The sequence below is a fragment of the Phyllobates terribilis genome, unplaced genomic scaffold (assembly GCF_046119375.1).
Source record: "Phyllobates terribilis strain yellow unplaced genomic scaffold, ASM4611937v1 Scaffold_5__5_contigs__length_657084704, whole genome shotgun sequence".
Classification (NCBI taxonomy): Eukaryota; Metazoa; Chordata; class Amphibia; order Anura; family Dendrobatidae; genus Phyllobates; species Phyllobates terribilis.
The window spans coordinates 123,894,703-123,910,599 of NW_027362765.1; the positions used below are offsets into that span (position 1 = coordinate 123,894,703).

The 15,897-nt window shown below is 43.2% G+C and overlaps 1 protein-coding gene across 4 annotated transcripts in view; it reads left to right on the forward strand.

The window, feature by feature from the left end:
- The window catches only part of MYT1 (myelin transcription factor 1), a 211,672-nt gene that overhangs the window by 25,860 nt on the left and 169,915 nt on the right, over positions 1-15,897 (forward strand). For 2 of the 4 annotated variants that reach the window (XM_073682904.1, XM_073682905.1), the window contains exon 1: positions 7,596-7,716. The exons of 1 other annotated variant lie outside the window; for it this stretch is intronic. In XM_073682904.1, the coding sequence (XP_073539005.1) occupies positions 7,692-7,716 (25 nt within the window). In that variant the 5' untranslated portion in view covers positions 7,596-7,691. Of the gene's footprint in view, positions 1-7,595; positions 7,717-14,475; positions 14,888-15,897 lie in introns of those variants that run through there. One more of the 4 variants, XM_073682906.1, reaches the window with a different exon arrangement.

The window sequence follows — 15,897 nt, forward strand, 5'->3', positions numbered from 1 at the left end:
CCAATTTATATAATGGGGCAGTGTTGCTGAATTTTTTCACTGACCGAATCTGTCTGTTAAAAAAATCACAGCATACTGCGATTTCACTCTGAAATCGGAAGCCACTCACTCATTAAAGTCTATGGGTGCGTGGAAACCATCAGACTGCACTCGGACAACATCCAATTGCAGTTCGATTTCTGCTGACTCACACAATGAAGAAGATGGAGAAATTTTGTTCTCCATCTTCTCACCTGTGATGCGATTCTCTCATCTGAGAGAATTGGATCACAATATGCTGTCACTCTGAGCAAACTCGGATCAGTGTTTTATCGGAGTGTCATTACCATAATCGATTTGATTCTTTTGGAGAGAATATACGCTCTTGTGACCCTAGCCTGAGTCTTTCACTTTCCTTTAAGTCATCCTTGCAAATGCCCATGAGGTTTACACCAACACTGCTTTATGCAGTGAACTGATGTAATTTTATGGGCAGCGCGGTGGCTCAGTGGTCGGCACTGTTGCTTTGCCGCACTCAGGTCCTGGGTTCAAATCACCAGGATCAACTTCCATATGGAGTTTGTATGTTCTCCTGGTGTTTGTGTGGGTTCTCTCTCACCCTCCAAGTCAAACTGATGGCGAGCCCTGTTAGGGACAGTGATGACAATGTCTGTGGTTGTCCATATAGGCAACCCAATAATTAAGATGTCACAGTGATAGCAGGTAACGTAGAGGAGAAAACACTTACTGGCTCTAGCTGGATTCATAAAATGTCGCTTTAAATTTAGGGAAACTGTCCTGTGAAAAACCGCTATTAAACTGCAGATATGGGGTTAACCTGCAAGTTACTAGCATTCTGAAGCCTTGCAGCCACCATACTCAAAGCTCAGCTGCTGGGAGGAAATTAATTTTATTCCTCCGGCAGCCTCCAGCTTTCAGTCATAGAGCTGTGGCTTCAGTAACTGCTGAGTACATAGTGAGCAACAGCTGTAACTGCACCCCTGACACTGACTGACAGCCGGCACAGCAGTGCATCAGTATGAAGTCAGCTGTCAGTCAGTGCGTAGGTGTGGTTAAAGCTGCCATTCACAATGTACTGAGTGGTGACAAAAGCCGTGCCGGCCGCACCTCTATGACTGAAAGCTGGACGCTGCCGGGAGGAAAAAAGTTCATTTTCTCCCGGTAGCCGGGCTTTTAGAACGGCGGACACTCGGCTTCAGAACGCTATTAACCTGCAGATTAACCCCATATCTACAGTTTAATAGTGTTTTTTCACGACAGGTTCCCTTTAGGGATTATACAACCATTCTGACATGGATTTTCAAATCCAGTACACCAGACTCATCACATGTAAGAGATCTATGTAATCATGTATGCAGTTTGTACTGTGAAATCTGTTGACAGATCTCCTTTAAGTTGTCAAAAACTGATTTTTGTTGGTTAGAGAGTAAATTCCCCGCTGACTACTTCTTCCTGTAAGTAAAGTGGAAGGAAAACTTCAGTTTAAGAACCTTCTGAGCTGCACCACAGATCTCAGCTTCTCCCATTGTATTCGGTTTTATGGATTTCTCAGTCTTGAATGGAGAGGTGTAAAGGCCCCGTCACACTTAGCGACGCCGCAGCGATCCCGACAACGATACGACCTGTCAGGGATCGTTGCTGCGTCGCTATGTTGTCGCTGGTGAGATGTCAAACAGGCAAGCTCACCAACGATCAGGGGAGCAGCGACATCGTGGAAAGAATCTTTCCACGATGTCCTGCTCCTGGCTACCAGCCTGCTGAAGCAGGAGCAGGCTGGTAACCATGGTAAACATCGGGTTACTAGGGGCACACGCGCACCTAGTAACGTGTTGTTTATCATGGTTACCACTCTGCTACAGTGAGCGGGAGGTTACCGCTCACTTTAGCAGGCTCGTAACCATGATAACATGATAAACAGCGGGTTACTAGGGGCACACACGCACCTAGTAACCCATTGTTTATCATGGTTACCACTCTGCTACAGTGAGCGGGAGGTTACCGCTCACTTTAGCAGGCTTGTAACCATGATAAACAGCGGGTTACTAGGTGTGCGTGTGCCCTTAGTAACCCGCTGTTTATCATGGTTACCAGCCTGATCGCTGCTCCCGCTGGTCACACACAGTGATGTGTGCTGACCAGCGGGAGGGCAATGACCAAAAAATGGTCCAGGACACTTTGCAGCGATCAGCGACCTCACAGCAGGGGCCTGATCGCTGCAAAGTGTCACACATAGCGACACCGCTGGTGAGGTCGCTGTTGCGTCACCAAAACCGTGACACAGCAGCGATCTCGCTATGTGAGACGGGGGCTTAACTTGTAACCGATCACTTGAGTTAATGGCATTGTCACTGCCATTAACTCAAGAGCAGAGATTCAACCACCTCATTTTTTATTTTATTTTAGTTGTTGTAAACTCTGATTTTTAGATATAGATTCTTATTTGGACTATCGTGTGATTTTGATCGTTTTTGACCAGCTATTTCTTCTGACTCCCCCAATAAACCTACAAATCATGAAAGTGTTCAGAATAGGCAGAAAGGAAAATCTCAAGGTCTGCCTTTCTCTTGGCCTTATCTACAGTATGTGGGGAGAGTTGGGAGATGCAGATACATAAGGGTATGTGCACAGTTCTAGGGATGAGCGAACCCGTGGAAGTTCAGGTTCTAGTACCTGACCCAAACTTTACTCCAAAGTTCGGTTTGGGTACCAGAACTTGAACCAGAACTTGGACCCCATTGAAAACAATGGGCATCCAAACTTTTGAGCTAGATAATTCTCTCTCTACTTCCGGACTTCCCACGGAACTCCGAACATTGCAATAGACTTCCGGGAGAAGTCCGTGTTCGGCGTTTAGCCCTGGACACTCACTATCCGGTATGAACCCCAAACTTTTAAGTTCGGGTTCACTCATCTCTACACAGGATGTCTCTTAAACTGGGGCGAGCCTTTGAGTTTTCCACGCAGAAGATGCTTCAGGAAAATAGCAGCGGTGTTTTTCCTGAAGCATCTATTTTGCAGCGACTTTGCCACCTGTGTTTTTTTCCCCATTATGTATAGAGCAGTGAGTGGCTTCCAAGCAAAAAGCCACCTGAAGAAAGCCTAAGGCTACGTTCTCACAATGACCTTTCATTGAGTTTTTGATGTTGCAGATTTTTTGCCCCATTTCTTCACTCATTATGTAAATTAGGTTGCTTGCATTTTTTTATTGCGTTTTTGTGTGCTGTCTTTTAACATGTGCTTTTATTGCATTTTTGCTTTTGCATGGTTTTTTTGGTGCGTTATGCTTTTAATAAAGCCGCTTTGTTTTTCAAACGTCCTAGTATTGGCTTTGACAAAACTTTATTGGCATACTTAGGTGTGGATTCCATGTATTTTTGATCCTTTTTTTAACCTGTGAAATTTCCGGACCTAATGTAAGTCTATGGGGAAAATCCGCACAGGAAACTCAGCGTACCTGCAAGAGAAATTGACTAGTTGCAGACTTGACTCGCACCGCAGGTCAAATTACGCAGTGTTAGAAAGAAGCACAGTGGGCCGGAGATTTCTATAAATCCCATCCACTCTGCTGTAACTGAAAGATGCTGCATTTTTGGCACAGCAAAAACACGCAGCGTTAAAAACTCACCAAAATCTCATCGTGGGAACGTAGCCTTAAGAGGACAAAAGAAGCTCTAAAAGACTGAACATATGCACAGCAAGTTGTGTTGACACTGCAGTGCAAACGTCCGTTCTTTTAAGCACTTTTAAAGTGCTTTATTGGGCATGTTTTGGAGTGGGCCAACCTGAAAAAGATGTTGTGCCCAAATACCCCAAGGCTATGTTCACACACAGCATTTTTTCTGCAGCCAAAACCTGCTCTCTAGGCAGGTTTTACTGCATGTTTGTGGTGGTTTTTTTATGCATTTTTTTTTGTGGCATTTTTTAATCGTGATTTTTGGTGCAGATTCTGTGATTTGTCTGCAATACATTAATAAAGTTAGTTTTATTCACCAAACCCGCAGCAAAAACCTGTTTGCTGCGGTTTTTTGTAGCAGTTTTTCACTTTTTCATTGCTATTTATGGGTGAAAAAAACTCTGAAAGAATTGACACGCTGCAGATTTTAAAACGCTGCAGTTCTCCAATTCAGTCAAGAAAAAACAAAACAAGCGTGTCCATGAGATTTCTGAAATATCTTAGCTTTTCCTGGTACTATAAAACAAAGCTTTTTATTTGCAAAAAATGCTGCAAAAACGCTGCATGTGAACTTAGCCGAGACAAGTATTCATAGCTGCAGTTTTCATTGACTTTACTCCAATGTACATGAGTACCTTTAAAAAAACCTGTCACCTGCAGAAATATTATTTATCTGCAGATATGGGGTCAATCTGCAGGTAAGTAGCGTTTAAATCTTGTATAGCTGTGCAGCGGCTAGAGGGGGAGAATGAATTTTTATTACCCCTGCAGCCTCTCGATTACAATCATCAGGATGGTACAGGGAGCAGTTACAGTCATTGCTGACTATACATTGAGCGGGGCTGTAATCACTACCTGACACTTTGGTTCACAGCCTGTTCCAAAGCATATGTGTGTGCAGAGCTGGCTGTCAATCAATCTGCCAGGGAGTGTTTATAGCTGAGCTTACTGTATAGTGCACGGTGACTGTGACAACTCTCTGCATGACTGGACACAAGCAGCTGCAGGGAGAATAAAACATCATTTTCTCCCTGTAGCCACTGATTAAGTAAGCCAACTGCACAGCATTTATACACTATTTACTTATAGATTAACCCTATATCTGCAGGTAAATGCCATAGGTTCCCTTTAAAATCGACTCAGACAGAAAAGATTAGCCACTAAAGTTTTTGTGTTGAAATCTATCCCAGTTGAAATAACAAACATTACTGTCACTTTGTGCTCTAAAAAGCGATAATTAGACTATTGTTATGGCTGCCTTGCATACCTTCTAGAAAGTGTTGTCTGATTGAGGAAACTTTTAACTAAATAGGATTGTCCAAAGCAGAAAACTCCTTTGCCAACAACCTAACATCTGGTATATATATACAGTATACACATATATATATGTATATATACATATATATGTGTGTATATATGTATATATACATAAATATATACAGTATATACAATTCTGTTGGGAAGGGCTTTCCATGAACCTCGGGAGGGACAAGGCTGGTGCTAGGAAGTAATGGGCTTAAGTTGATGCCATTGGCAGCAGGGGACTGGGTGTAATATACAGCCAGGTTCACACCGCAGTGGTCAGGGACAGAAATAAATTTGATCTCAGTCATTTAAATCGTAGATGCCACAATAAATAGCAACCACGGGGCCTAATAGGTGTTCGGCTGAGAAGAAAAATATTATGCAATACTGAAGTATTCCTCTATATTGTGCAATCAATCAAGCAATTTAATGCTCTAATGGGACAAAAAAAATGAAAATATAAAATGTTATATTTACAGCAAAATGGTGTAATTGAAAAATATATCTCCAAAAAGCAAGCTGTCATATATAGGTATATTGGCAAAAAAAGAGAAGCTGAAGATCTCAGAAAATTGTAGTATCATAAGGACCAAAACTGTCAGTGAGGAGTGTAATCCTGGGGCAGCAGCCCGGAGGTACGGGGGTCCGACTTCCCCATTGATCTTAGATTTTCTATCATCTTAGAACAAAGTCTCAGGTACTGCATCACAAACCTGAAGGAACGCAGGCTGGCTTAGCGGTGATGTTTCTGACCTCACATTACTGATATCCAACATAATAATCTTTATTGATAATAATTTATAAAATGTATCTGATGGATTTTTAGGATTTTTGACTTTTTACTTGGTATTATCGTTTGGTATTGTCTAATCAGTAAGATTTAAAGGGAATGTGTCAGCAGGTTTTTGCTATGTAATCTGAAGACAGCATGAGGTAGGGGTTAAAACACAGATTTCAGAGATGCCTCTCATCAAGCTCCATGTTTTGTTTGCTTTCAATGATTGTTTTAGCACCAGGAGCTTATCATTGCCGGAACACAACAGTGGGCATGCTAGTCAGACAGCACCCTCTTGTGATAAGCTGCTCACTGTCTATGGACATTGTATAAACAGAGCCTGGTGTGGGCGGGGTTAGCTGTGGTGTGGGCAGGGTTAGCTTTCTCAGCTCTGCTTCATTCTAAGTCTAAAAGCTCTGATTGTGTGAGAACGACTGCACCCAGTAAACTAAGTGACACATCGGTGGATTCAGCTTCTCTTTCTCTACATCAGGCTGCTCTCAGATGAGGTAGCGAAAACCTGCTGACAGATTCCCTTTAAGGTGCATTTAGATGGGTCAAAATCATTAAACTAAGGTTCCCGAAAAGAAACATGATTGGCTTGTTTATGCCGACATAAATATCATTGAGGGTCTGTTCCCTCGGCTGATTTCTCCACATCCGCTCCGATTATTCTGCTCAGACTTTGATCAGAGTGGCCTCAGTTTTTCTTGGACGTGGGTAGAAAAAAAAAGTTTCTCCATCTTCTCCATTCTGTCAATTTCTGAAAATTGATCCGTACTGGGATGTCACCAGAGTGCGATCCCATTTTTTCACAGATCCATAGACTTGCATAGCCGATTTTGATCCTGCACTCGGATCAAAATTGGACATGTCTCCAATTTTTTTCCATGCACCACTCAGTCCGAGGAAAAAATTGGACATGTGCACAGCTCCATAGAATATCATAGGTACGAGTGCTATCCATGAAAACCACAGATTGCACTCATATGAGAAAACTGCTTGTGTGCACAAGTACTTATCAGCAGCATATCTCCCTGTGTAAAAAGGGTATGAGCTGCTGATAACACGATGCTGTATGGCGACAGAACGATTGGATTGATGATTGTTCTGCTCCCATTAATATTTGTCAATCTGTGTAAACAAACCAGTAAGCAAATGCCGATCAACTTCATTATGCTTACTTATATAGCACCATCATACTCCACAGCGCTGTACAGATGTCATCATCACTGTCTCCATTGCAGCTCACAATCTAGATTCCCTATCAGTATGTCTTTGGAGTGTGGGAGGAAACCGGAGAACCCGGAGGAAACCTACGCAAACACGGGGAGAACATACAAACTCCTTGCAGATGTTGTCCTTGGTGGGATTTGAACCCAGGACCCCAGTGCGTGCGGCCCTTGTATGCAGTCGATCATTACCAGGCCAAGAGGAACCCGTCTAAATGCATCTTAATTGATGCTTTTACAAAACATTAATCAAAGAAATATTGAAAAGAAATGTCCTAATACCTATGTCATATGTCCAATAATAGTTGTCAATTGAAGGCTGATCACATATAGGAGTCACTTTTCTACAAACTTTCATACATGATATGGTGGTCCGGTCATGTTCGCCCAGGAAGGGGGGAGTATAGGGGTCTTCTAACAAGCAGTTGCTACTGAATAGCGCTTGGAAGGAGGGAGAGGGAGTAGTAGAAACAGCAGCAGCTTGTCATTGTCCTGGTCTACAGCAATTGTATGTGTGTACAGAAGTTGGATTGGCTGCCAGCTCGGGCTATTGTTGTCTAATTATCCCGGGGCGGCTGTGATTGGAGCGGACAGGGCCTGGGCTAGGCTCCTGGGCACATAAGCTTTTGGGACTTGCTGTAACTTTTCAGGAATGAAGTAACTTCTGACTTGTGCTGTGGATCCTGGGATAAAGATAACAGCCAAGATGACGTTGTGTGAAACTTTTCTAGGTTAGTCAATTCTTTGCAAACTTTGTGCGTCTACTTGTGAGAGCTTCAGGGACACGAGGCTTGGCTTCATCAAGTTTGTGCTTTGTGGCCGACCTGGTCTTGGTGCGGACCATGTGCTGTATCTGCAGGTATTGTCTGCTTTGTACTGCTAGAAATTGGGATTTCATATCGGCTTCGGTTAGATTTAGGGTCGTAATATTAATGTGCACTACAAGTATACTGCAGTCTAACTTGTATCTTAGAATACTGTATATATCTACTGTATTAGAGTACTGATAATGGGGTGTGCTTCCTGGTACTGATAATGGGGTGTGCATTCTGATACTGATAATGGGGTGTGAATCCCGATACTGATAATGGGGTGTCCATCCTGGTACTGGTAATGGGGTGTGCATCCTGGTACTGATAATGGAGTGTGCATTCCGCTACTGATAATGGGGTGTGCATCCTGGTACTGATAATGGGGTGTCCATCCTGGTACTGGTAATGGGGTGTGCATCCTGGTACTGATAATGGAGTGTGCATCCTAATACTGATAATAGGATGTGCATCCTGATACTGATAATGGGGTGTGCATCCTGGTACTGATAATGGGGTGTCCATCCTGATACTGATAATGGGGTGTGCATCCTGGTACTGATAATGGGGTGTCCATCCTGGTACTGGTAATGAGGTGTGCATCCTGGTACTGATAATGGGGTGTCCATCCTGGTACTGGTAATGGGGTGTCCATCCCGATACTGATAATGGGCTGTGCATCCTGGTACTGATAATGGGGTGTCCATCCTGGTACTGGTAATGGGGTGTCCATCCTGGTACTGATAATGGGGTGTGCATCCTGGTACTGATAATGGGGTGTCCATCCTGGTACTGGTAATGGGGTGTGCATCCTGGTACTGGTAATGGGGTGTGCATCCTGGTACTGATAATGGGGTGTGCATTCTGATACTGATAATGGGGTGTGCATCCCGATACTGATAATGGGCTGTGCATCCTGGTACTGATAATGGGGTGTGCATCCCGATACTGATAATTGGGTATGCATCCCGATACTGATAATGGGGTGTTCATCCTGATACTGATAATGGGGTGTGCATCCTGATACTGATAATAGAGTGTGCATTCTGATACTGATAATGGGGTGTGCATCCTGATACTGATAATAAGGTGTGCATCCTGGTACTGATAATAGGGTGTGCATCCTGTAAATGTATGCTATTCTTTATTCTTAAATACACAAACATGTATGAATATATATTTATGACTATATATACATACACATATATTGTATACATGTGTATCTGTTATTTGTGTAGTGTGAGTATAAAACTTTTTTGTGCAATTAGATGTTATATATATATATATATATATATATATATATATATATATATATCAAATATATAATTTTTTATATATTCTAAAGTTCAGCAATAAAAAGAACTTGGAATTTTACTTTTTGACTTCGAAAAAAAGAAACTTTTAATAACTTTTCCAAGCTGTTTTGTGTTGCTATGTGAAGGACTAGGACACAAAGAACAGAACGGCCAGGCTGAATGGCTGCCAAGTGATACTACACAGTGCACTTACACAGCTTCACAATTTGCCTAACGTTTAAAAAAAAAAGTTGAATGCAAATCTGTCTTCCCATTGAGAAAGAAAACTTTAGACTTGTACTTTCTTTACAGACAAAGCAATTGTATGTCCTGAGGGGTGGGATATAGGGAGGGGGAGGGGTGTCATTATGACAATGTTAGCCTGAGGCCTTATTAAAACTTTTTTTTTTGTTTCCTCCATCTGCCAGGGTCTCCCCTTGCTGGTATATCCAGCCCTTCAGCTGTTCTATATACAATATTAATGCAGACCTATTTAAATTCATCAAATACAACAGCATTAATTGTAGTCTGTGGTATTAAGGACGTCCATCTGCATAGGAACATAGAATAAGGGGTAGGAAAATCTTCACCCAGCTGCTAACCGGGAAGACTGGTGCCAATTAGACAAAGTGCAGTCTGAAGTTGGCTGCATTTTAGGGTCTTTTTTTTTTCTTTACATTTTTTCTACAATCTCAAGTCATCGAGTCTATTCAGAAAATGCTGTCTCAGCTTTGCAATCAGTGGATCGTAATAATTTATACTGATTGCCTCCACTAGCACAGTATTTATATATTTAGCAAAGTAACATTTTTAATACTTTATCATTTTATTTTTGATTCCCAAGAACAAGCAAATAACTAGACAGACATGTGAAAAGACACATAAAACCATCTAAGACTTGTACACACAGAAATATGCATACTTGGGCATGTAGGATAGCACATAAAAACACATTTATGTGTGTACACACAAACACAAGAATGTACAAACACAAAAAGGTACACACGAAAACACAAGAATGGACACAAACATAAAAACATCTAAACACACATATAGACTTCTACACAAACAAATCTATGCATATTTACATGTATATATTCACACACAAACACACCTACACACACATACATGTACACACACATACATGTACACACACAAACACATACATGCACACAAGCACATACATGCACACACACAAGCACATAGATGCACACACAAGCACATACATGTACACACACAAGCACATACATGTACACACACAAGCACATACATGTACACACACAAGTACATACATGCACACACAAGCACATACATGCACACACACAAGCACATAGATGCACACACAAGCACATACATGTACACACACAAGCACATACATGTACAAACACAAGCACATACATGCACACACACAAGCACATAGATGCACACACAAGCACATACATGCACACACACAAGCACATACATGTACACACACAAGCACATACATGTACACACACAAGTACATACATGCACACACACAAGCACATACATGCACACACACAAGCACATAGATGCACACACAAGCACATACATGTACACACACAAGCACATACATGTACAAACACAAGCACATACATGCACACACACAAGCACATAGATGCACACACAAGCACATACATGCACACACACAAGCACATACATGTACACACACAAGTACATACATGCACACACACAAGCACATACATGTACACACACAAGTACATACATGCACACACAAGCACATACATGCACACACACAAGCACATAGATGCACACACAAGCACATACATGTACACACACAAGCACATACATGTACAAACACAAGTACACACACAATCACATAGATGTCCACACACAAACAGGCTCAAACACTACCTGATATGTACACAACCATGCACTTACATATCTATAAATATATATGTTCTGCACACACAAATGTGTATATATAAAGTCCACCTACTAGTAACACACTTACATACAGGCGTAGACACACACCTTTGGGTCCCTGGAGGATAATGCTGCATCTAGTGAACATCTCCGCAGTGTTGCCATGAATATAATGTGAACACAAGCTGACGGGACCGTCCTGTCAGCACCGTGCAGGGGGAGCAGCTCCGGTCCTGTGTAATGAGCCGGGGAGCTGTCCGGAGCCGGTGGTGCTGAATGCCGGGCACAGACTGCAGGAGACTCCACTGCCCTGCAGATTACATGCTGGGATTACTTGTACTTTATTGGGCCTGATCTTACCAGTACATGACTGTATTTATTATTATATTATTATTATTTCCACAATCTTTACAGCTCAGTAATCTATTACACTATGTAGAGGCTTTGATGAAAGTTGCATAACTCAACAGCTGGTAATAAGGACGTCGTGTAGCCCTGCAGTGCCACTGCTTTGTTACTGCTACCCCACCACTGCAGCTTTCTATCTGCCTCCTCTGGTCTTCTTGGCTGTAAGTTACAGGTGACAGCACAGAATAAGGTCTGACCCTGAGGACCAGCCATGATCAGCCTGAGAGAGGCAGGAAAACGGCAATAAAGTCATCCTACTATTATACTACTAATATAATATACAGTGTAGTGTGTGTGATGTGCAAGTGGGGAGTGTATTGTGTAATTGTACGGTGTGTATGTAATGTGTGCGAGTGTACTGTGAGTGTAGGTACTTTGTGGAGTGTGAGTGAACTGTGTGTGATGGGTGTGAGTGTGACTACAATATGTGTGTGAGTGTACTGTGTGTAACTGTAGCGTTTGTGTGTAGGGCGTGTAAATGTACTTTGTGGAGTGTGAGTGTGCTTTGTGTGTCTGTGTGGTTTGTGAATGTACTGAGTGTGAGTGGACTTTGTGTGTCTGTGTGGTTTGTGAATGTACTGAGTGTGAGTGGACTTTGTGTGTCTGTGTGGTTTGTGAATGTACTGAGTGTGAGTGGACTTTGTGTGTCTGTGTGGTTTGTGAATGTACTGAGTGTGAGTGTACTTTGTGTGTCTGTGTGGTTTGTGAATGTACTGTGTGTGAGTGGACTTTGTGTGTCTGTGTGGTTTGTGAATGTACTGAGTGTGAGTGGACTTTGTGTGTCTGTGTGGTTTGTGAATGTACTGAGTGTGAGTGTACTTTGTGTGTCTGTGTGGTTTGTGAATTACTGAGTGTGAGTGTGCTTTGTGTGTCTGTGTGGTTTGTGAATGTACTGAGTGTGAGTGGACTTTGTGTGTCTGTGTGGTTTGTGAATGTACTGAGTGTGAGTGGACTTTGTGTGTCTGTGTGGTTTGTGAATGTACTGAGTGTGAGTGTACTTTGTGTGTCTGTGTGGTTTGTGAATGTACTGTGTGTGAGTGGACTTTGTGTGTCTGTGTGGTTTGTGAATGTACTGAGTGTGAGTGGACTTTGTGTGTCTGTGTGGTTTGTGAATGTACTGAGTGTGAGTGGACTTTGTGTGTCTGTGTGGTTTGTGAATGTACTGAGTGTGAGTGTACTTTGTGTGTCTGTGTGGTTTGTGAATGTACTGTGTGTGAGTGGACTTTGTGTGTCTGTGTGGTTTGTGAATGTACTGAGTGTGAGTGGACTTTGTGTGTCTGTGTGGTTTGTGAATGTACTGAGTGTGAGTGTACTTTGTGTGTCTGTGTGGTTTGTGAATTACTGAGTGTGAGTGTGCTTTGTGTGTCTGTGTGGTTTGTGAATGTACTGAGTGTGAGTGGACTTTGTGTGTCTGTGTGGTTTGTGAATGTACTGAGTGTGAGTGGACTTTGTGTGTCTGTGTGGTTTGTGAATGTACTGAGTGTGAGTGTACTTTGTGTGTCTGTGTGGTTTGTGAATGTACTGTGTGTGAGTGGACTTTGTGTGTCTGTGTGGTTTGTGAATGTACTGAGTGTGAGTGGACTTTGTGTGTCTGTGTGGTTTGTGAATGTACTGAGTGTGAGTGGACTTTGTGTGTCTGTGTGGTTTGTGAATGTACTGAGTGTGAGTGGACTTTGTGTGTCTGTGTGGTTTGTGAATGTACTGTGTGTGAGTGGACTTTGTGTGTCTGTGTGGTTTGTGAATGTACTGTGTGTGAGTGGACTTTGTGTGTCTGTGTGGTTTGTGAATGTACTGAGTGTGAGTGGACTTTGTGTGTCTGTGTGGTTTGTGAATGTACTGAGTGTGAGTGTACTTTGTGTGTCTGTGTGGTTTGTGAATGTACTGAGTGTGAGTGTGCTTTGTGTGTCTGTGTGGTTTGTGAATGTACTGAGTGTGAGTGGACTTTGTGTGTCTGTGTGGTTTGTGAATGTACTGAGTGTGAGTGGACTTTGTGTGTTTGTGTGGTTTGTGAATGTACTGAGTGTGAGTGGACTTTGTGTGTCTGTGTGGTTTGTGAATGTACTGAGTGTGAGTGGACTTTGTGTGTCTGTGTGGTTTGTGAATGTACTGAGTGTGAGTGGACTTTGTGTGTCTGTGTGGTTTGTGAATGTACTGAGTGTGAGTGGACTTTGTGTGTCTGTGTGGTTTGTGAATGTACTGAGTGTGAGTGGACTTTGTGTGTGTGTAATGTGTGTACTGTTTCCTGGAAACATCATGGTCAGTCACTGGAGTAACATAGTGCAGTAGTTTTAGCTCTTTTTCCTGCAGTCCTATTAGCAGATCTCCGTGTCACATCCGTATTGTTACATGAGCTTGTTATGTGAGTGTATGCCCTTGATGAGCACACTGGCTCCATGCACATGGCTGTGGTTGTGTGCCTAGTACTACTGATTGTTGCTGTGCTGCCTCTTTCTGGATGAATCTGCTTGTATCGGTCCATTCTGGTACCGGTCGCTGTGTAATGCATTGTGCCCCCCCACCAGGGCAGGGTGGGCTGATGCCTTCTGATCTGTGCAGGAATCCTGCTTTAGAAATGACTGATCTAAAGTGCAGGGTGGTGGCAGGTAACTGGTCACTGACACTGATCACAATGACTTATTATAAGGCATATGTGTTGGAAAGTCCTCAGCTCAGGCGAATACCCCTGGAGTCAGCTTAGCTGCAGGGGAGTGGTCACCAAGGAGTTAAATACTCCATTTTCTTGCTGCTGGTGACATGTGTAGTTGTTTACTGTGCTGCTAGGACTTTAAGGAGCTGGGAGAGAGGCTGTGGGTGTCATCAAGGAGCAGTGCAAAGTTGTATGTTGGTGCCAAGGGGGGAAGGTCACCTCTGCCCACCAGGCATGGACCCCCAGAACAACTTTGGCTTAGCTGTGTGTGCACACAAGGCATCTATCATCTGCTGAGTCTTTTCTATTAGAAATTATTGGACTATACCAAAAGCTGTCATTGCATAGGGGTGGTGACAATGACAGTTGTAATATGCACACACCCCCCCTGTGTGCCCTCCCCACTGAAGAAGCTCCAACGATCGTGCATATTAATTATTAATCAGCTCGGATGAGCCAGGCACCTTCTGGTGAGTGGAGCACCAGCACTAATAGGTTGCTGTACGGAGCTGGGCCTGCCCACTGTCTCCCCGGAGGAAGTGAGCTGCTCCATCTTTTTTGATGCTGTACTGTAAATTTCCTTCACCTCGGAGAGTAAACAGATACATTTGCAAGGCTGGAGTTCTGGAGACCCCCACCCTATGTGAGCCTGGTCTGCTCATGAGCCTGGTCAATAAAGGAATGAGCCCCCAGCCAGCAGAAGTGCTCAGTGCAAGGGCAAGGAAGCTTTAAGTGGGAGCAACAAACAGCCTAACATCAGAGTAAGGACTGGTCTCCATCGCAGCCCTATAACCATGCACATCCCCTGACTGCTCCCCATGATGTCATTGTGATGAAGGTAAGTCACATTGTGTTGTGTGCTCTGCCCGATCAGCACCATGGACAGCTCCTGGCTGCTGTTCCCGACCTCCTCTGTGACCTAGTAGCCGGCTTTTGGGGGGAACCTGCCTGTCATTTTTGAAGGGGATCCCCCTTCACACCCCTCAGAATGGACTTTTACTTGAGGAAACTCTGTGGTTGAGTTGTATGCTGGGACTGAATGTTGTCTTGGGCCCCTGACTGTTTTCTGGGTCAAGGCAAATCCTGATGTAACTAATGGAGATGTTTAGAACAAACAACACAAATGGAGAAACACTTCCAGAAAGACAAAGCCTCCACCCCATCCCCTCTCAGCTCTGCTATGCTCTGCTATGCAGATCCATGGTCCATTATTTCTACTCACCTCCCATCTGGCAGAGTTTACAGGACACAGATTTAGTTATTCTCCTGTAGAAAGTTTATGTAACATGTATCACTGAGAGCTGTGAAGGTGACACCAGGGCCGGGGAGAGAGAGGGGGATTGTGCAAGTGATACATTGTTATAGTTGGTAAGAAGAAAGTTGTGAAATCATCTATAGTCCTGAGAGAAGTTGGGTTGTATTTCCATTTATTGTGCATTTTGGGTTGTGGCTTTTTTGTGATGTGGATATATCAAAGAGTCTAATATTTCTTACAAAATTAAGTGTTTCTGCCTCCAGCAGTCGTAGTATTTAGCTGAGAGCGCCTGCGTGTTGTCATTTGTGTGATCTCCCCCTAGTACAATATCTGACATCCATTGTCAAGACCACCCCCACCTCCCCTTCTCCAGCTCATATTTAAATCTGCATAGAGCTACAAAATCCTTTTCAGACCAGTTTCCTGCTTCAAATTCATTTTTTCCCCTCTCTACTGGATCATCTGCTTCCATTATCAGCTTGCTCCATATGGTCACTTTAATTAATGGCAAACAAAGAACCTGGAATCCGGGAATCAGAGGTTTGCACTCTGAGCCTTCTATGCTGTCATAGAAACCAAAGCTGGGAGCAGCC